At 47.6% G+C, this 22,332-nt stretch overlaps 1 protein-coding gene across 8 annotated transcripts in view; it reads right to left on the bottom strand.

Moving 5' to 3' along the window:
* clcnk (chloride voltage-gated channel K) overlaps positions 1 to 22,332 on the bottom strand; it is a 183,229-nt gene that overhangs the window by 150,046 nt on the left and 10,851 nt on the right. For 5 of the 8 annotated variants that reach the window (XM_085967004.1, XM_085967008.1, XM_085967007.1 and 2 more), the window contains exons 2-7: positions 20,814 to 20,942; positions 13,555 to 13,683; positions 6,059 to 6,198; positions 5,569 to 5,646; positions 4,015 to 4,093; positions 1,178 to 1,303 (exon numbers count right to left, since the gene is read on the bottom strand). In XM_085967004.1, the coding sequence (XP_085823130.1) occupies positions 1,178 to 1,303; positions 4,015 to 4,093; positions 5,569 to 5,646; positions 6,059 to 6,198; positions 13,555 to 13,683; positions 20,814 to 20,942 (681 nt within the window). Of the gene's footprint in view, positions 1 to 1,177; positions 1,304 to 4,014; positions 4,094 to 5,568; positions 5,647 to 6,058; positions 6,199 to 13,554; positions 13,684 to 14,421; positions 15,210 to 20,813; positions 20,943 to 22,332 lie in introns of those variants that run through there. The other 3 variants (XM_085967010.1, XM_085967009.1, XM_085967005.1) reach the window with 3 other exon arrangements.

The raw sequence follows: 22,332 nt of genomic DNA, 5'->3' as shown, positions 1-22,332 counted from the left end.
GTGGTACCTCACTGAAGTGGACATTATTCGCATGTGAGCATTGGCAGTGAGTCCAGGCAGGCTATCCAACTGTGGAGGACACCACTGTCAAACCTCATCGTGTCCTCACCCAGCATCTGACCATGTGCCCAGCAATAACAATCAGAAGCAGTCTCTCCCCCAGCACCCCTACTGCTGCACGTGGACATGCATACCAATCTCTACCCCATCAACATTGTTTGCTTGACTTTGAACGACCGATGCATTATTTTCTGTGCAATGAAAAAGTGACAGACTGGATGTTACATTAAAAAAGTGAAATCATTGTAATTCATTTAAGTTGTGTGGTATACGTGCTTAATGCACTTTGCTGCTGCATTTCCCATTTTGTGTTGTAGACTTTTTTGCATTGGTTGTGGACATGACTTACCATTAAATACTCCCGAGTCGAGATATTATCACTGCTGATTGCTGGATGGCTAAAAAGCCAACTGGCAAGTTGCGTGTGATTTCCGTAACTAACCTGATAACGCTGCATCAATTCTAAGAGGGTCTGTTGCTAAAGTCACTGTGGTCTCTGTGCTTTCATGGGCGATGCCTACTGTCACTTGTCCAGGTCTACGTGATGGCCTGCAGAAGCTCCTTCTAGCTATTCCACACCTGACAATCGTGGGGAGCATCTCCTTACAATAAGTATCTATGAGGCTTTAATCATCCTCCCCTATTCATTTTAGAATCATAGGATCTTACAGCACAGAAAGAGGCCATTCGGCCCATCTGCCTGTGCCAGCTCTTTGGGTTTTCTCCATTGTTGAAATCAAGCACTCACTAGGTGTAATTCTGGAGTTGGATATTTTGGGAAAGATGTATAATGGGTGGCTGAACCGATGTCACCCGTTTTACACTATCGCAAAAGTCAAAATTACCCCTGATGTGTGTGGAATCAATGTCATGTACCCGCCTCCTGAATCACTATCTTAAATCACTGGCCTTTGCATTTACAGTTGGATAAATATGTCAATCCTGTCTCACTTGTGAACTGAAGGGTATTTCCAACTCTGAGGCCATCTTGTGTTTTTCAGAATGAATCCGTTACTGTCAACAGAACATGAGCAAAATGGAGAATTCTAGTGGATGTGGTGTAGAGATTTGCAGCCCTCACAGGCAGAGTGGTGGTTTGGCATAATGTGGCGTTTACCTTGTTCATTGTTGAACACAGCAAGAAGTCGGAACATGAAGGCACCACAGGTAGCAGCGAAGAAGCCTCTCCAATAGTTACGCACCGCAAAATGAGATGACATCACCTCCACACTGAACAAGACACCTGAGAAAAACAAGCACAGATTACATTTCAATACATGGCTCTTGGGACAGGAGTGATTTGTTACTGTACTGATGCACAGCAAGGATCAGTGATACTAACACTGTTATTGTAAAAATGCCTAGGTCACTCATTGGCATTAATGTTTTGAACATTATAGTTTAAATAAGGGTCCCATTATTATATATCGTTAGCCTCTTCCCTGGAAGTAGATTTGTACAGCTAAAGTTTCCAGCTAACAGCAATGGCATTATTTGAATATAACAAATCAGGTATAACTGTTTTAACAATAGTTTATTTTTCCATTTTCATTTATTAGCTCCCATTTTCTCAGGTGTAGCCCTATACTATTTCATGTATGAGCCCAGATAGTGAATGTGGGCGGGTGTTACAAGTACGGGGTCTTGCCTTAGATATTCTCTTGGGTACAGCAGGGCTAGTCACTCCCAAAAGTAGTCTGAGCGTCTTCTATTTAGGAGCGTGCCTGTCCTGACCAATATCTAAACCATACAATAGTGTATGGTGTAACAATAGTATGCCCCTTGTGATCTGAACTGGGTATTCATGTCTGCGCAGGTGAGGTTCTTCAATCTTCTTGAAGGAGGACTGAGAAAACATTTGGTACAAAGAGGCCAGATTCCAAATTGTTAAGCTGTTTCACTTCGCAACATGTGAACATACAGAGCAATAGTTATAACTGGATTCACTCATTTCAAATCAGTACAACTTGTCTTTACACAATAATAATGAATGTGCTACATTTCCCCACATCAGTAGGCTGTCTTACTTAACGGAAACAAAATAACTCCAAACTAATATCATACATTCCCCTTCTGAGCCTGTCAAAAGCTTAGCCTTGCGGCTTTCTGTTTTAAAACATGACTGATTTTGCAGCCTTTGAAGGGCCTGACTGACTGATTGCCTATAGATCCGGGATCGAATTTAAACCCTCAGACAGCCTCATCTGCACGCCAAAAGTCAGCTGTCCAGCCAAAATGGGTGGAAAACGGCAGCTGGCCAGCGACTTTCCTTGTGGGATCTGTAGAAGCACTCCTGCTCTTCCGCAGCGGCTTCCCCACTCAGTCCCGAGTTAAAATCCAATCGCTGCCCTACTGATGTAATGGGAACATAAGAACATAAGAAATAGGAGCAGGAGTAGGCCATTCGACCCTTCGAGCCTGCTCCGCCATTCAATGAGATCATGGCTGATCTTCTGCCTCCACTCCATTCACCGGCCCTATCGCCATATCCCTCGATGCCATAGAAGATAGGAGCAGGAGTAGGCCATTCGGCCCCTCGAGCCTGCCCCGCCACTCAATGTGACCATGGCTGATCATCCAAATTCAGTACCCTGTCCCTGCTTTCTCCCCATATCCCTTGACCCCTTTAGCCTTAAGAAATATTTCCAACTCCTTCTTGAATATATTTAATGAATTGGCCTCTACTGCCTTCTGTGGTAGAGAATTCCACAGGTTCACCACTCTCTGGGTGAAGAAATTCCTCCTCATTTCTGTCCTAAATGGCTTACCCCTTATCCTTTTGCGTAAACTCGATTTGCATAAATTTATTCATAATTTAGATTAAATCAGAATCATAAACTTTCCCCCCATAGTTCAACAGGCTCGCACAGTGAGTGGTTGAGCCGTACAGACCAGGAGGGTCAATCCCCCATTGGCTTCGCTACCCTAGAGTTAGGGAGCTAGGTGGGGGGAAATTGCCCAATATACCCACTCGATCCCTATTTGGTGACCTCCACTGGAGTGTGCATAGACATTGGGTGAGGGTAGGAGTGGCGTTACCTGTGCTCCCACAGTTGACTATCTTGCTGGTAGTCACCGTTAAGGCTGACATGACTAATGGCCACTTGGACTAAGCAATGATGGGCGACAGGCTCCTATGGAACTCTACCCCAGGAAGGAATCAACAATTTCAGGAGAGATGAGGCAAGAATTAACAGGGGAAAAAAATGGTTTCAAAGATCAAAAAAGAGATGAGGGGAAGGGGGGAACCTCCATGAGAGTTCTCCAGAACCTCTGCTGCAACTTTAGCAGTAAAGCCGCAGAAACCGTGGAAAAATGCATTTAGTTTTTCTGCAGTTCCCACAGCTCTTTCGCTGAAGTTACGGTGGGGTGGACAAGCGGGAAACATCCCCACCTCCCAATGGGAATTTACACCCAAGATCTCCTCAATAGAAGTGGAAGACAGCAACTCTAATGGCACAAGATGCCATGTAAATTAATCATCAGGGATAGTCAAACATCAGCAAACTTGGAGATAGCAAAAAAAACAAGTACCCTCCAACCAAACTGCCTGTTGCGGCCATTATACCTCCTCCCTGTCTGTTGCGGCCATTATAACTCCTTCCTGTCTGTTGCGGCCATTATACCTCTTTCCTGTCTGTTGCGGCCATTATACCTCCTTCCTGTATGTTGCGGCCATTATACCCCCTTCCTGTCTGTTGCGGCCATTATACCTCCTTCCTGTCTGTTGCGGCCATTATACCTCCTTCCTGTCTGTTGCGGCCATTATACCTCCTTCCTGTCTGTTGCGGCCATTATACCTCCTTCCTGTCTGTTGCGGCCATTATACCTCCTTCCTGTCTGTTGCGGCCATTATTACACCATGAATGAAATCCCGCATTTCCTCCACTGGGAGTGGGGGTTATATCTGGTTTATACCAGAAAGGAGATACTTTTTTCTGACCAGTTTCTTACCACTGATGGGTGCACCAAAGCAACTTGCGACCCCAACTGCTGCTGCCGCCACCAGCATCTCATACTGCTTGTTCTTATTCTGTAGAAAAGGAATATATCACATGCTGAAATGGGCTTGCTTCTGTGGAAATGCAATTATCATGAGCCTACTAGAGTCCATTTAGATCTAGACTGGACTTGGGCAAGTTGAGATGTTTGAGGAATTTCTTTGCTGAATGCATGAAATAACATAATTATTACATACTCTGTTTATGGTAGAAAACAGCCCTCCTGGAATATAGCAACTACAAGATACAATGAGTTAATTCAATGTAGCATAAACGTGTTGAAATGTATTCACCCTTCCTGTCCTCTCCTGAAGTCACTGGTTCCCTCACTGGGGTACAGTTTCACAGACAGGTATGGTCCTCAGGTACCTCACCCAAGTGACCATCATTCGCACGTAAACCTTGACAGAGAGTGTCCACAAGCCAACCAGCTGTGGGGGCATCACAGCCAAGCCCCGTTCTATTGTCGTCTAGCGTCCATACATATGCACTTTCAGCAAGTGTTGCTGGACTGCAGCCAGCAGCAGGAACCCTGGCTGACTTTTCCCTTTCCTAAGCCAGGATGTGCCGAGACCAATTGTATTATCTCTATCACCACTCCTGGGAGATCAGCTAACAGACAAGAGTTCAAACCTTCCCGATTTATATGGCTCAGATACAAACTTCAATTCTTTAGTTTCGGACATTGGGAAAACAGATTTGAATACTGCATATGATGAAATGTAAGTGTTGATATAGCCAGTACACAGAGTACTGGCACATAATACAATGGAGTGGATGGGCATAGGTTTGAGTTCCACTTTCCCGAGTTCTTGCTATCAGCCATGCTGTGTGGGAGGCAGTAGGCAGTGTTCGGGCATCCTTTTCCAGGGGAAAGAAAATGATTAGAAGGCAAATCAATGGCAGGCCCCTCTCTCACATTTTGTAAAAACAGGTTTAGCACACTGTTAACAGAGGTCTGGAAACAGGTTGTCTACTCACACTGTCAGCAACAATCTAACAATCAACAATGGCCCAGTAACACCAAAATTAAAGGAGGAAGAAAATTAAGTTTAGCAAACTCTAAGAAAAAAGTAACTGTTAGTACTGATGTCACACATCACAGTCCTATAGGAAGCAATGATATCACTGACTCTATTACAGTGTTGTGATGATAGTGCTATACAGGAGGTTGAGGAAAAGATTCTACAAATCCAGGAAAGGTTTTGGGGGGTGGGGGAGTCTTTTGTTCTTGATATGTTGATGCTCTTTAAGTACCCATTAAAGACAGCTTGTTCCCTGAATTGACTTTGGTATACTTGATCTAGCATTTGGGCAGTTCTTTGTGCTGAGTTTTTCTAGCACAAACCATCTGTTACCACACTGAAGGAATGTTCAGGTACTGCAATTTAGTGAATGAAGTGACATGAGGTTTCCTCACTTTGTCCACATACCAACTCAGAGCATCAATCACACAATTTGATTTGGTTTAATGATTTATAGATTTAACTTCAATGTCCCTCCTTACCTCATAATCTCTCGTGACTGTAGTTCGAATTCTTCCCAAATAGGTTGCAATCATGCTGGAGATATGGACAAAGGGACCCTGGTGGTCAGTCAAGAAATGTTATTTAGTAATTTTTCCCTTTCCTCACTCAATCTTCTCTGTTTTCCATTTGATATCATCCTTCACACAAGAACTTATACTTGTCCCTATGCCAAAGCTCCAAGCGTTAATGCTGAGCACCACCTGGAGTTCTTTCTCCTCCTACTTGTCTCTTTATCCTCAGTACTTTCTCTCCCTTCTTGCTTCTCTTTCCCTCCAGCACTCCCTTTCTCCTCACATCTCTCCAGTTCTTTCTCCCCTCTCACTTCTCTATCCATCCACCACTTTCTTTCGTCCCTTCAGTACTCTTCTTCTTCCCCTTCTTGTTCTCCTACTTCTGCAGTACTTGCACTCCCTCCACCCCTACATTCCTAACATCTCTTTCATATTATACAATTAAGCCTTAGCTTACCACTTTTCCCAAAAAGATTGTGCTTCCTGCTGCCAGTGAACATGTCAAACCAACCACTTTTGCTCCAAAGTTTTTCATAGTCAGATACTCCTCCAGAAGTACTCCAGTCAGAATAGTCTTCAGTTCGGGAATGCCTGAACCTAGATCAGAAGGACATGTCCGTTTGAATAAATCTTTGAAACATTACAAAGAGAAACAACAGAACAGACAGTCCTGGCACAGGTAAAAAAGAGAGAGGTTTAGAAATATCAGAAATATTTATAATGAACCCCAAACAACTGGAGAAAGTCCTAGGGGGAAAAATTTGGTTGCTTTGCGCCTCCCGTTAGCGCTAACGGGGCACAAAGCAACTAGCGCCTGGGCGTGGCGCCGCCAACGCCTCCCACGAAATTCAGTGGGAGGTTAGCAGCGGCGGTAACCGTTAGCGCCCCGTGACACTGGCGGTGACATAATCGCCTTACGCAGCACCCCGCTCGCGATCTTCGGTAGCGCCCCTGACTTACCGCCAGAGGCCATGTCCGACGGGGTCAGGGGGGCCTACCTGCGACCGGGGCGGCACTATTTAAAGGCAAGGTGCCGGACGGCCATTTTTGTTGCTGGTCGCCTGCCAGTACCTGCCGTCCCTGGCCTCCTGAGCACCCACCCCCACGGAGTGCCGGCTGCGCTCCATGAGCCCGGCACTCCAATCCCAGTGGCCCAGCTGGGCCCCGGGTTGCGCTGCGCAAGGCCCCTCCCCTTTAAGAAGGGGAGGAAGGCCTGCAATACCGTGGCACGTAGCGCCGCGATATTTCCTAACAGCGCCCCAAGAGGGAGGCAGGACGTTTCCAGTAGAACCCACTTCCCTCTTGGGGCGCTACCACTCAATTTTGGCCACGGGGGGCACTAATTTTTAAAAAGTAGCGCCCTGGCGAAGCTAGCGCCCCAAAGGGGGCGCGACTCAATTTTCCCCCCTAATCTTTTATCTTTTACTCTGTCTATTTGAATCTCTTCCTGTTTTACTTGGTCTGAATCACTCCAATCAGGTTTCCGCCCTTGCCGCAGCACTGAAACAGCCCTAACCAAAGTTACCAATGATGTCCTCTGCGACTGTGGTGCATGAACCCTTCTCAACCTTTTTGCAGCCTTCATCATGGTCATCCTCCTACAACATCTCTCCTCCGTTGTCTAGGTCAGCGCGACTGCCCTTGCTTGGTTCCACCCTTACCTCATCAATTGTAGTCAGAGTATCTCAAACAATGGGTTCTTTTCCTGCCAAAGCACTGGAACCTCTGGAGTCCCCCCAAGGATCTATCATGGTCCCCTCCTCTTCCCCATCTACAAGCTGCCCTTTGACAACATCATCCACAGACATGGGGTAAGCTGCCACATGTATGCAAATTGTTGTTGCATCAGGGATTGAATGTAAGATAGAAAAAAAAACTAACTAAATAATCTGGCATTAAATATGATGGTTCAATGAAGTACAGGAAACTCTTTGGTATCCGGCACCGACGGGACCAGGATGGTGCCGGTTGATTAAAAATTCCGGGTGACGGAAAGGGTTATCTACCGAGGCTATTTTTAACAAACAAAAAATTAAAAAATCAAGAAATGTGCAGTATACAGTAATTGGGTACTCACCTACAGAATGTTGTGTTAAATGGATGGTGGAAGATGCTTGATTAAGTACAGTACTGCCAGTTGAGGGTAATCCATAACTCTTTAATTACTTAACAGTAAAACAAAACTTATACAGGTAGACTATCCTTTATCCGAAAACCTCGGATCCGCGGGGGGGTCGGCGGTTGTCGGGACCGGCGGGGTCCGCGGGGGGGTCCGCGGGGGGGATCGGCGGTTGTCGGGGCCGGGGGGGGTCGGCGGTTGTCGGGGCCGGCGGGGTCCGCGGGGGGGTCGGCGGTTGTCGGGGCCGGCGGGGGGGTCGGCGGTTGTCGGGGCCGGGGGGGTCGGCGGTTGTCGGGGCCGGCGGGGTCCGCGGGGGGGTCGGCGGTTGTCGGGGCCGGCGGGGGGGTCGGCGGTTGTCGGGGCCGGCGGGGTCCGCGGGGGGGGGGTCCGCGGTTGTCGGGGCCGGCGGGGTCCGCGGTGGGGGGGGGGGGGGGTCGTGCGCACAACTTACCCTTTATCCGAACTTCCGAAACCGGAACCCTCTAAAAACCGAAGGTTTTTTCGTTCGTACGCACGACTTACGCTGAACGAAAAAACCTTTGGTTTTTAGAGGGTTTCGGTTTTCGGAAGTCCGGATAAAGGGTAGTCTACCTGTACAGTAAATGACTGTATACAGCACTGTACTCCTGTTATTGAGGTGTTCAGGCTTCCGACAGCGCCAAGAAGCCGAGTAGTGGCAGTTTGGAGAACTACCCCCACTGACTAACTCGGCCACTGCGGGAGACTCGGACTCGGCAACATTTCCGGTTATTGAGGTGTTGTTTTCGGAGTATGAATTTTGCCGGTTAATAGAGAATTCCGGTGCCGTTTAAACGAGAGTTTCCTGTAATCAGATAGTTTGTATTTCCCTGTTATAGTTAACAGGCACCACGAGGAATGATCTATTTACTGATGGTTTGAACCTCGGGCTGTATAGTGGGAGGTGATTTTTTTCTTCACATTTTTTCTGCCAATTCTTTCCCCTCCCCTGCTGATCTCTTGAGGGTATTGAGTGCTTTTTAGGGTACTGTTCAACTTGCACCAGTCGGCCTCCAGCAATTCGCTCAAGTAGCCAATCTACATGCATGAGCTGCAGTAGGTGTGTCAGCAGCATATTCTACCGCAGGGGCCATCACAGCTGTCTGATCCTGTCCTTGGTGACATTCACACATATACACTTTCCAGCAACCTGTCTCCGGATAGCAATCAGTAGCAAGAATTCTGGTCAATTCAGCCGTCTAGGCCCCAAGCTCTGGAATTACCTCCCCAAACATCTTCGCCTCGCCACCTCACTCTCCTCTTTTAAGACACTCCTTAAAACCTACCTCTTTGACCAAGCTTTTGGTCACCTGTCCTAATGTCTCCTTCTTTGGCTCAATATTTTGCCTGATTACGCTCCGGTGAAGCGTCTTAGGACGTTTTACTACGTTAAAGGCACTATATAAATGCAAGTTGTTGCTGTGGGTTTCCCCTCCGTAGCCCAGAGATGTTGAGGCCCATTGCAGTACATCTACCTCTGCCCCAGCTGAGATCAGCCAACTCAGCGGACACCAGGGATCAAAACATGGACATTTCTTGTTTTATGCAATTTAACTACTATAGTAATCTGGGATGTAATGTTTAAGTTATCCACCAGATGGAGCCAAATAGTAAGGGATCACATTCACCAGTATTTAAGGTAATGGGTCATGTACTCAATGTCCTGGTACACCAGTTATTAAGGTAATGTGGCATTGCATTATGGGTATGACTCAGAGGTGAATCCTCCATCTTGCCATCGTGCAGTTAGAAATTGTGTGTCTTGCCTGCAGCCTGTAAGAGCTATGTCTTTCTGCTACACCGTGTGATAAACAGTTGGGTTTTGTTCCTAAGATCTCGCTTCTCTCAGTTTCTGACCTTACCACTCGGATATCACAACTACAAACTGGCTTGACCAGCTGAGCCATCATAGTGCTGGGAAGCACTTTATTGCAAAGGAAGTTGCAAACGTATTGCTGGGATCACCTGTTTAAGGGTATGGATGGCGATCGATGGTGTCATTTTACATAGAATTACATGGCAGTTGCAACAATTTCATCTAATCCAGCACCACTGCACCACCTTACCTTCGGTCCCATCAGAAGCCCAAAAGGGGAAGTCTGTGAAATGTCTACTTTGTCTTACAAATGTTTCCCTACATTTCAACAGTGACTCCACTTCAAAAGTAATTAATTAGCTGTGAAGCGCTTTGAGACATCCTGAGGTCATGAAAGGCACTTTGTAAATGCAAGATCTTACTTTATTTTCTTTCATTACAAAACTGGTATTTAATTAAATTTTTTAAATTCTGTGTGTTAATTCTGCTCTGTAATTTCTGTCTGCATAACTAACTTGTTGCAGTGATGTGTAAAGCCTATTGGGGGCACTCCATCCACACATCGCCGCATTTATAAACCTAAGTGGTGTTGGAAAGGTGGACAGTGAATCATACATTATAACAATGATTTTCAACACACCGAACAATAAAAATCAGTATTGTAACTCCTATAGCAGTAATTAACCCCAGACTGGTAATACATCGACTGATAACATGCAAAGAAAATACGTTTTTCAAACGTTCTTGTCTATTCAGTGTTTAATGTTAGACTCTCATTGTTGACGGGCAATTCACCTGTTGAGGACATCACAGCTAAATCTGATCTGGTCTTTAGCCAATGTGCATGCAAACACACTTTCCAGCAGGGGTCACTGGATAGCATTCAGGAGCAGGAGCCCTGGCTGATTTTTCCTTTCCCTAGTTCAGGAGCAGAGATACTGAAGCCAAAAGGCTGCGATTAGTTAACTCAAGACAGACTGGCAATCAAACCTGGAACCTTCTGGCCACCATATTGGACCGCGCTGCTTTCAGGTGTCCCTGGTGGCCACTAGAAATCAGAGCTGGCCCAACTTAAATTTGCAAAGAAGGGTCCTGGGCCTGTTGCAGGACCATTCTGACATACCCGTCACCGCTTGCCGTTCCTCTTGGGAGTACCTTTCCTGGTTGCACATTAAAACTGGGGGCTGCTGCCAGCCCACAGTAGCCCCCTCCCAATTTCACACCCCGCCCTGGCTTTCTGCCCTCGGCCAACATCCCAGCCGGGTGATTGTGCTCCTCCTCTCCACTGGCGAAATGCCTCTTGGGGCACAACTAGTGTCCACAATGGAGAGCAGTGCTCGCAACAAGTGCAAATTGTGAAATCTCTGTCTCTCAGCCCATGATTTTCTGTCCAGTAATTATTACTGTCAGGCCCAAGATTTCAAAAGATCCACTTCCTGCGAGCAGCAATTCCCACTGAGAAAGTTATATTGCAGTATCACGTCCAATATAAGATCCTATTAACAAATCATACCATTAACCTGGTTTTTGCCCGATTTTCTCTCTTCCTCTCCTGAAGGTGCTGACTCATGTCCATTCTTTGTGTGAGCTGGAACCCTACTATTACTACGACTACAAAAATATATTGCATTTATGCAGTTCCTTTAATGTAGAAAATGTTCCATGTCACCTTAGAAGGGGAAGAGCGGGGGAAAAAAAGGAATAAAGTAACAGATGCCAAGCCATGGAGGGAGAGATTAGGACAAGTGACTGAAAGTTTGGTCGAAAAGATGAGTTTTAAGAAGATTTTTTGAGATAGCGAGAGAAAAGAGGAGGCCAAGGGCTTAGGGAGGGAGTGTAGGAGCAAGTCAGTGTGGCAAAGGGAGGAGAGGAATGCACAAAAGGCCAAAGTTGGAAGATCAAAGTGTGCCAGACTGGACATAAGGCTGGAGGAGGTTGAAGAGATAAGGTGGCGCAAGGTCATGGAAGGACTTGAAGATGAGGATAAGGATTTTAAATTTAATACACTGGGGGCCTTGGAGACAAGTTGGGTCAGCGAGGACGCAGATGACGGGTAAGCGGGACTCAGCACATTTTGAGCCAGTTTGAGCTCCATGGAGGATAGAAGGCCTCCGAGGAGGACATTTAAAAAAAATTTGTTCCTGGGATGTGGGCGTCGCTGGTAAGGCCAGCATTTATTGCCCATCCCTAATTGCCCTCGAGAAGGTGGTGGTGAGCTGCCTTCTTGAACTGCTGCAGTCCATGTGGTGAAGGTACTCCCATAGTGCTGTTAGGGAGTTCCAGGATTTTGACCCAGCGACGATGAAGGATTGGTGATATACTCCTAAGTCAGGATGGTGTGTGACTTGGAGGTGGTGGTGTTCCCTTGCGCCTGCTGCATTTGTCCTTCTAGGTGGTAGAAGTCGCGGGTATTTGAGGTGCTGCTGAAGAAGTCTTGGCGAGTTGCTGCAGTGCATCTTATAGATGGTACACACTGCAGCCACGGTGCGCCGGTGGTGGAGGGAGTGAATGTTTAAGGTGGTGGAAGAGATGCCAATCAAGTGGGCTGCTTTGTCCTAAATGGTGTTGAGCTTCTTGAGTGTTGTTGGAGTTGCACTCATCCAGGCAAGTGGAGAGTATTCCATCACACTCCTGACTTGTGCTTTGTAGATGGTGGAAAGGCTTTGGAGAGTCAGGAGGTGAGACACTCACCGCAGAATACCCAGCCTCTGACCTGCTCTTGTGGCCACAGTATTTATGTGGCTGGTCCAGTTAAGTTTCTGGTCAATGGTGAACCCCAGGATGTTGATGGTGGGGGATTCGGCGATGGTAATGCTGTTGATTGTCAAGGGGTGGTGGGTAGACTCTCCCTCGTTGGAGATAGTCATTGCCTGCCACTTGTGTGGGGCGAATGTTACTTGCCCCTTATCAGCCCAAGCCTGAATGTCGTTCAGGTCTAGCTGCATGTGGGCATCGACTGCTTCATTATCTGAGGCGTTGCGAATGGAACTGAACACTGTGCAATCATCAGCGAACATCCCCATGTCTGATCTTAGGGGCATTAAAGTAACTGAGCATAGAGGTGACAAAAGCATGGGTAATGCGCAGATGTCAAGTGTTTCAAAGGTGGAAATAAGCTGTTTTAGTATTGTATAGGATATGTTTAAAGCTCAGCTCAGGGACGAACAAAATGCTGAGGATGTAAATAGTTCAGTTCAGCCTGAGCAAGTGGCCAGAGAGGAGGATGGAGGGAGTGGAGTTTGTGGCAGAGCTCGAAAATGATGTTTGGCTTTACTGGTGATCAGTTGGAGGAAGTTATAACTCATCCATGACTTGATGTTAAAGAGGCACTCTGACAATATGGAGGTGGTTGTGAAGCTGAGAGAAGTGGTGGGGAGGTAGAGCTGGATGTCACCAGTGTACATATGGTGCACTACTGCATGCCACTGACACCATCGTACTGTCAATTGTTACTAGTCAACTGCTGACCCAGTTGAGATCAGCACAGATCCAACCGAGAATTGGACCTGGGACCTTCCTGGTCTGTATGGCTTAGTATTAAATCAAACAAAGGTTGGTCACAAGAGGGTAAATTCACCAATCCGTGCTCCCAGTGAGTGCTGTGCTCAAAGGTAACATGGGTCAGAGAGTCAGCACTACAGTATTTTAGCCCGATCAACTACACTCTCATTGAGTGAAGCTGCCTGCTGGGAGCATGGGAACAGTGAATTTACCTTAGCTCTCAGTAGAGTTTTGCTAATGGCATCTTTATTACACTATTTCTGGACTAACTTTTTCTCTAGTTTGAATCCCTGAATCTACTACTGGAATTTATGGATGGGAATTCAAAAGGGACTTCTGAATATCTAACTGTGAATTTCAGTCCATCTTGACATGGGAAATGTCTTCCTAGTAGACAGGATTGAGCAGCTGTATTTTGTGGCATGTTCACAGTGCCAGTGGGAAACAGATTATGTGACTACTGTTTGCTCTATAAATAAACTGGTAGTGCCAGACTTACCTCCTGACTGTGGTGACACACACTGAGAGAAGCCAGTGGAGAATGTGGTCATTGCAATAGGGTACACAGTCCAAGAGATGTACTGCAGAAGATTGCTGCCATCTAACTGCCCATAGAGCCATCGGTGAGCTGCAGAGAAAGCATGAGAAACCCCAAATCCATCATTCAGGAATAAACAAAACAAGCTTCACAATTCTGCTTGTGTGTCATGGTCAAATTCAATTTGCTGATGTGCTCAAACCTACTTTGTAAACCTACATGCTAGCTAATGTTGTTTTCCCTGTGGCAATAGGCTGTATTAACAACTCATAACTTAGAAAAATTACTACTTGCTCAGCTCTCCTTGTGCTCTTTCCCCATTAATCTCATGGCTTAATTGAATGGGTTAAAACCCAATGTGTACATATCTGGTTGAAAAGTACAGACTGCTGCAGCACTTAGTTACCGAAGGAAATGTCAGGCAGCAATTAATGTAAGAAGTTGCAAAGGCAGGGCAAGGGCAGAAAGTGAAGGAGGAGAATGAAGCATAGCTTTGATTATTTACTAAACACATGCACTCATTACAACCAATGGAATGATATCACTCTTTTTGTATCGAAAACAACTTGACAAGAGGATTTAAAAATGTTAGATTGCTGACTGCAAGTACAGTCTTCAATCGCAATGTACAAATAGGAATGTCAACTCACAGAGGAAAATCATCTTTGACACTGCACCTAGCAGTCAGGTGATCTGCCTCCATTCTACTGTATACAAGGGCTTATTGCAGGCATGCCTTTTTTTTTGCCTAGTTATTAATTGATTATAGTCAGAAAAAGCTTCATCGGTAGTCTAGTGGTTAAAGACAAAGTACCAAACTATACAGACCTGAAATGAAATGTCCAAGGTTCAATCCCCAGGCTGGGCTGGTAACTCACCTCAAAAGAGAAGCCAGCAGTTAAAGATGTACAATTGGCCTCAGTGCTTCTGGTGTAGAGGAGGAGAAAAAAATCCAGCAAGGTCACTGGCCCTGATCACCATCCAGTGACTGCTGCTTGAAAGGGTGCATGTGTTGATGGTGGGTAAGGACTGGATTGAGCTTGACTATGATGCCCTCTTGATACGCTTATCAATTACTTCATAAAAGGTGATGAGTCGAAGAAGAGATGATGAGTCGAAAGAAGAGATGAATAAGGCTTTTATTAGCTAAGAAGAGACCATGCTTCTTCGTGAGTGACTGAACAAGTCTGAACGAAACCCACACAGTGGTGGGTGGAGTCAGCTGAGGCATGCCTCCATACACAGCGCCACCCAGAGGTGGCAATATACAATACAGTGGTTTACCACATTCACCCCTTGTTTAATGTGAAGTCCGGCGGGGTGAAGGGTACTACAAGTTAAGTCTATCAGGAGGCCTTGTCTGACGTCCTGATCGTCGTGGTGGCGGCGGTGGTGTTGCAGCATCCGACGTCGGGTCTGGTGTCTGGGTGGTTGGCGAAGATTCCTGGGGCTTTGGCATGCCGTCTGCAGGGGTTGGGTTGGGAGGGGTGGTGGGGGATAACAGTGGTAAGGGGGATAACGGTGGTAAGGGGGATAACGGTGGTAATTCAGGGGTACCCGAGGGTGCGAGATCTCGTATGGAGACCGTGTCCTCCCGCCCGTCTGGGTATGTCACCCAGGCATACTGGGGGTTGGCGTGTAGGAGGTGCACCCGCTCGACCGGGGGTCCGTTTTATGCGTCCTCACGTGCCTCCGCAGTAGGACGGGCCCAGGAGAAGTCAACCATGCCGGTAGCGAGGTTCCCGATGTAGACTTCCGGGGGAAAACGAACATTTTCTCATGAGGGGTCGCATTAGTGGCAGTACAAAGCAGTGACCGAATGGAGTGAAGCGCTGCAGGGAGGACCTCCTGCCAGCGGGAGGTCGGAAGGCCCTTAGATTTTAGTGCTAAGAGGACTGCCTTCCAAACCGTCGCGTTCTCCCTTTCCACCTGGCCGTTCCCCCGGGGGTTGTAACTGGTGGTCCTGCTCGTGGCGATACCTCTTGTTAGCAGGTACTGCCGAAGTTCGTCGCTCATGAACGATGAGCCCCTGTCGCTATGTATATAGCTGGGGAACCCGAACAGAGCGAAGATGTCATTCAGACACTTGATGACCGTGGTACTGGTCATGTCTGGGCAAGGGATGGCAAAGGGGAAACGGGAGTACTCATCAACTATGTTGAGGAAGTACACATTGCGGTCAGCGGAGGGGAGGGGCCCTTTAAAATCGACGCTCAGGCGTTCGAAGGGGCGGGTGGCCTTGATCAGGCTTGCTCTGTCCGGCCTATAGAAGTGCAGTTTGCACTCGGCGCAGATTTGGCAGCTCTTGGTCATGGTCCTGACCTCCTCGATGGAGTAGGGCAGGTTACGGGATTTGATAAAATGGAAAAACCTGGTGACCCCCGGGTGGCAGAGGTCATTGTGGAGGGACTGCAGCCTATCACTCTGCGCGTTGGCGCATGTACCACGTGATAGGGCATCTGGGGGCTCATTGAGTTTCCCTGGCCGATACAAGATATCATAATTGTAGGTGGAGAGTTCGATTCTCCACCTCAAGATCTTGTCGTTCTTGATTTTACCCCTCTGCTTATTATTAAACATAAAAGCTACTGAACGCTGGTCAGTGAGCAGGGTAAATCGTTTCCCGGCCAGGTAATGCCTCCAGTGACGCACCGCTTCTACAATAGCCTGGGCCTCCTTTTCGACGGAGGAGTGTCTCGTCTCGGGGCCCTGGAGGGTCCTTGAGAAAAAGGCCACGGGTCTGCCCGCCTGGTTAAGGGTCGCGGCTAGGGCGAAGTCGGAGGCATCGCTCTCCACTTGGAAGGGGATGGACTCATCCACCGCGTGCATTGCGGCCTTCGCGATATCGTTCTTGATAAGAGTGAAGGCTGCACACGCCTCTGGTGTCAGGGGGAAGGAGGTGGCTTTGATGAGGGGCCTGGCTTTGTCTGCATAGAGGGGCACCCACTGGGCGTAGTAGGAGAAAAACCCCAGGCATCTCTTCAGTGCTTTTTGGCAGTGGGGAAGGGGTAGCTCCATTAGGGGGCGCATTCTGTCGGGGTCGGGCCCGATGACTCCGTTCTCCACCACGCAGCCGAGGATGGCCAGGCGCTTGGTGTGAAACATACATTTTTCCTTATTGTACGTTAGGTTCAGCCGTTGGGCCGTACGGAGGAAATTTGCTAGATTAACGTCGTGGTCCTGCTGGTCGTGGCCGCAGATGGTGACGTTATCCAAATAGGGGAAGGTTGCCCGCAGCGCGTTCTGGTCAACCATTCGGTCCATCTCCCTTTGGAAGACCGAAACCCCGTTGGTGACGCCGAAGGGGACCCTAAGGAAGTGGTAGAGGCGGCCGTTTGCCTCGAAGGCAGTATACTGGCGGTCCTCATGGCGGATGGGCAGCTGGTGGTACGCTGACTTAAGGTCGATGGTGGAGAATACTTTGTATTGCGCAATCTGATTGACCATATCAGATATGCGAGGGAGGGGGTACGCGTCCAGCTGGGTGTACCGGTTTATGGTTTGGCTGTAGTCGATTACCATGCGGCGTTTTGCAGTGGTTTTAACGACTACAACCTGGGCTCGCCAGGGGCTAGTGCTACCTTCGATAATGCCCTCCTTCAAGAGCCGCTCCACCTCAGAGCTGATAAAAGCTCTGTCCCCGGCACTGTACCGCCTGCTTTTGGTAGCGATGGGTTTACAGTCGCGGGTGAGGTTAGCGAACAGGGGAGGGGGGGGGACTTTTAATGTGGAAAGGCTGCAGGTGGTTTGCAGCGGGCGATTTAAAAGTTGTTGGTTGCAGACTGTGAGTGGGGGGAGGGGTCCACCGTATGCTAGTGTGACACTCTTAAGGTGGCACTGAAAATCCAACCCTAGCAGGACGGCAGCGCAAAGACGGGGCAGGACTAGCAGTTTAAATTTTTGATATTCAGTGCCCCCTACTGACAGGGTCACCACACAGTAGCCGCTGATGTCCATTGACTGGGACTTGGACGCCATAGAAATGCGATGGTGCGTTGGCAGAATCGTGAGGGAGTGGCTACGTACCGTGTCGGGGTGGACGAAACTCTCTGTGCTCCCGCTGTCGATCAGGCAACTGGTGGCGCGGCCGTTTACCGCGATATCCATCATGGAGCTGGATAGATGGTGAGGGTGGCCTTGATCCAGCGTCACGGAGGCCAGTATGTGGCTTAGTGAGTCACTATAGTCATCCGCCGAGACGGTGGTCGGTTCCGGTGACGAAATGGCGGTTGAGTGCGTTGGATACGATGGCGGCGGATGCCATGCGGCCGGGGGTACACAAAATGGCGGATAAGATGGCTGCTCCCACGGCCCGCACGCTGCGCTGCTGGCTGGCTTCCCCTTGCAGGCGTTAGCGTAATGGCCTTTCTTCCCGCAGCCCGAGCAGGTAGCTGTCTTAGCTGGGCAGTGCGCTCTGGGATGTTTTGACTGGCCACAGAAATAGCATTTTTGGGCCTGGTTACTGGGCATCGAAACAGTTCTTACCGGAGGCTGCTGTCTCGGTTGGGTCGCTGCAGCGGTTGGTGCCGGGGGCGGCGGTCCCGTGTCCCACGGTTTCGATTGCCATGTCTCGGCGCCGTTACGGGGGTATGCCTCGAGGTTTCGGTGGGCCTCCTCTAACGAGAGCGCAAGGGCAATGGCCGTCTTCAGGTCGGGTTCCTTGCTTTCTAGCAGTCTCTGCCGGGTGTGGTCTGACTGGAGGCCCCTGACGAAGGCATCACAGGCGAGTCCCTGCGCGTGCTCCACAGCCGTTACCGCTTTACAATCGCAGTCTCTGCAGAGTGCCAGTAGCGCCCGTGCAAATGCCCCTACCGATTCTCCCGGTTGCTGCCTGCGGGATCCCAAGAGGTGTCGGGCGTAAATTGTGTTCACTGGGCGCGTATATTGCCCTTTTAGTAGCTCGAGGGCCGCCACGTACGTATTAGAGTCCCGGATTAGCATATATACTTGATGGCTCACCTGGGCGGTCAAAATTTTCAGTTTGTGATCCTCCTCTGTAACCTGTGAGATTGCGAGGAAGGATTCAAAGCAGCTCAGCCAGTGTTCAAACTTGGCTGATGCACCCACATCTTGAGGGTCGAGGTCCAGGCGTGGTGGTCTGAGGGCTCTCAGCTATGTCTGCTGTATCCGTTGCTGTTGTTGCTCCTCAGGTGTCGCCATTTAACTTTTAGCTAATAAAATTGATACGCTTATCAATTACTTCATAAAAGGTGATGAGTCGAAGAAGAGATGATGAGTCGAAAGAAGAGATGAATAAGGCTTTTATTAGCTAAGAAGAGACCATGCTTCTTCGTGAGTGACTGAACAAGTCTGAACGAAACCCACACAGTGGTGGGTGGAGTCAGCTGAGGCATGCCTCCATACACAGCGCCACCCAGAGGTGGCAATATACAATACAGTGGTTTACCACACCTCTACAGTCTAATAACTTGGTTAACAGGAAGAATGCCAGCCTGGAGGAGGTGCAAGTGCAGCAATAAGGGCGGGTGTATGGCATTTTCTCTAAGGTGGGTATGTCACTAAGTATGGCAGAACGGGACATGTGCCTGAAGAATGCACTTTTGGTTAATATCCTGGGATTAGCCTATTTTACATATTTTTTGGGCTTTCAGCAGGATTCCCACCTGTGTTGGTGGGTGGGAGGAAGAATGTCTGCTGCAGGCCTCAGGCATTTGCAGCAATGCAGCGAGGCCAGCAGCCTGCGGACCCCGGAAAAGGCATCCAACATTTTTCTACCAAAAGTTAAAATTTCCACGGCTCCTTCGGGGAGATGCGAGTTTTAAAGGGCCTTCCACAAATGCGGGACACCAGTAACAATCCTTGTGTCCAACATTGCTGTGGTAATGATGGGAAATGTTGCATATGACATCACACTGCCATTACCGTCCATTATGAATAATTGGGCATTCAATGTCCGCCATCACTGCCAGCAGAAAATCCTAGAACTAACAGCGATCACCAGGGAGGTGGAGTGACTCTCCAGATGATTTTCTGCTCCTAGAAGCGGCAGTGAGATGTGCAGTGTCTGAAATTCATGCCAGAATTCCAAACTTTGGTGAAAGAGAAAGACTACAAAGTTTCGCACTGAATGGCGGTAGATGTTTCTTTATTAAATATTCACATGAAGTTGATTTATCTGCATTGTAGTGCATATGGCTAAAAGTGTCACCGCAGCTACGCCTGTGGCTAGTAAGTGATTTCTATTGGACAACAGTGCTCTAAAGGGATGTGATTGCTGCAGAAGATCCTGCCCAGTGCCTTCAAGAAAGTCATGGAAAAAATTGCCAAACTAAAAATTCAAAACAGAAGGCAGTTATCAACAATAATGAGGCAGCTGTGACCAGCAACTTCCCCCAGCGATCAGTCATCGGACCGCTGCTGGTAATCACATTTATTTGTGTGGTGTTGTAAATAGAATCTCTAACTCTGAAGATAATACAAAGGTCCATGAGAAAGCAGGCCTTTCCAAGGAGGTGGATACTGTTCAAAGAGATTTACAACTGAGCAGGTGAGTGGGTAAATGGCTTTTAATATTAAAAAATATAATGTATTCTCTGAACTGCGTCAGAGCGACACTTTGTAAAACAAATTAAAATAAAGTCATCTTTGTCATTGTATACAAGACAGAATTTTTGGGTGTTGGTAGCTTATCCAACAGCTTACTAACATTCAGAAAAAGCAATGTTATATGCAACAAAACAATCCTTTGGTGTGGATAGATGGTCCCAGGTCAAAGCACACCACCTAACTTGCAACTGGTCACCTCTCTAGGGTTCTTAGTGTTGTGTCGGTACCTTTCTACCTAGACACAATTTAGGACTCAGAACTCAGAGATTCAAACATGAAGTGCTTTATTCAGGAAGGAAAGGAAGTTCTGGAAAGTTCCGAACAAAGAGAGCTAAACTTAACCAAGAGAACACCCAACCATTTATCTGCTGTGACAGCGCCACCACAGGTGGGAGGAAAACACACAATACATAACACTTAGCTTTATTCCTTCACAACAAGCTCCGTGAACACTACATGTAATATGTTTTGTTAATTTTCAGCCAGGTAAGCATAAGAAGTACGACCGCCTGTCTCACCCTGTATAAAAGCATGTAGCTGACCAACGTGAGGCCAGTTTGCTGCCCTCCCAGCTACAAGGTGTACAGAAGGATATATCATTGAAGGGGAAGGCACAGTAAAACAAATAACGTAAAAGCTCGGTCTTTGCTTACCTTTGAAAAGTTTGACCACTGTGAAGTCCATTGCAAAACTAATGAGAGCCATTAATACACCAAGAATGAAGAGAAAATACCAGTCGTCTCCTACCCGGAAGAGCTGGCGCTTGACAAAAGCCAAACATCCTACAAGACAGAACAAATGAAGCATGAAAAGGATTAATTAATAAGGACATACATGTGAATGCCATTACAGAGACTGTTCCATTTATTATTGGCCTGAATTTTACGGCAAGAATAACGGTGAGGCTATCAGCGCTCACCTTTATTATGGAGTAAATCGGACACCAACTTCCGGCGTCCGCACACGTGCAGTTAAACGTGGAAATTAGGAAGTTGCTGTCCAATTTGCTCTACTCCTCCACAAGCTTTGCTACACCAATCTCTTGCTGATAGATACAGCAATAAAACACATGAAGGATGTGAAGTTGCTGTACTTACCCACTAGATACCCATTAAACACATCAGAAAAAGTTAGGGTTGGTCAATTCAAGTGTAAGTGAATTTTTAATGGCGTATTAAGTCTTAATTACTACCAAACAACCTTTCTGGCACTGAAAATTTACTTTTACTCCTTCAGATTTTAATTATTGTTGGAGATTTACTTTTTCTCTCTGTCTCTTATCTCTCTCTCTCTTAATCCATCTTTCTTTCCCTCTCTTTATTTTGCTTTCTGTACATGATTTTACACCGAATTAAATATTCTAACTTACACTTCCTGGTTTAGACTCTGTGGCCGCGATTTCTCCTACCGAGGCAGGCGAAGTGCGGCTGAGGTAAGTGCCAGACAGCGACCCGCTCCCGGTTCCATCCCGCTGTGTGAGAAGAATTTTCCGTTGATCGGGCTTGTTAAGCCCGCCCTGCGAGGTTCCCGGCCAATTAAAAGGAAGCGGGTCTGATGACACATCATCAACCGGTTTCCTTAAAGGAGCCATGCCCACATTCATTTTGACAGTTGTGCTGTCAGTGTTCTACAGCATTGAGGTGCTGCAAACACTAACAAGCACTGTACAAAAGTGCACGGCTGTACCCAGGCTCTCCCATATGCTTATGGAGGGAGTCAGAGCACACAGGGAGGTTCTCTTCCCTTCCAATGGGCGGAAGACACCTCCCTAGGAGACCAACGCAGTCTGGTTGCACATTGCACAGGAGAGCACAAGCAGGGATGTCATCAGGAGGACCAGGCTGCAGTGGCACAAACCTTTCAATGATCTCAGTAGATCACGAAACGTTACTGCAAAGCCACGCTCAACCTCATCCTGCTGTGCCACTCATCACATCCCCATCACTCTGCCTTCCCTACCCTACTTCTGCATATCTTTACTCACACCAACTTACCTTGCACCTCCACCCATCCCTCTCTATCTACATTATCATTTCCCCATCTCACTCGCCACCCATCACACTCGCCCTCATCTTACTGCAAGCATACCAACTAAGAACATACAAGGGTAGGCACTTGAGTGGTTTAGCCAATGTTCATGTGAGGTTTCTGGTAATGTGCTGTCAAACATTA

Source organism: Somniosus microcephalus, chromosome 25 (assembly GCF_052327205.1).
Source record: "Somniosus microcephalus isolate GS21.2 chromosome 25, FLI_Smic_1.0, whole genome shotgun sequence".
In the NCBI taxonomy this organism is placed as follows: Eukaryota; Metazoa; Chordata; class Chondrichthyes; order Squaliformes; family Somniosidae; genus Somniosus; species Somniosus microcephalus.
Note: the sequence above shows the minus strand (reverse complement) of the source record. Positions and strands in the feature narration are given on the sequence as shown.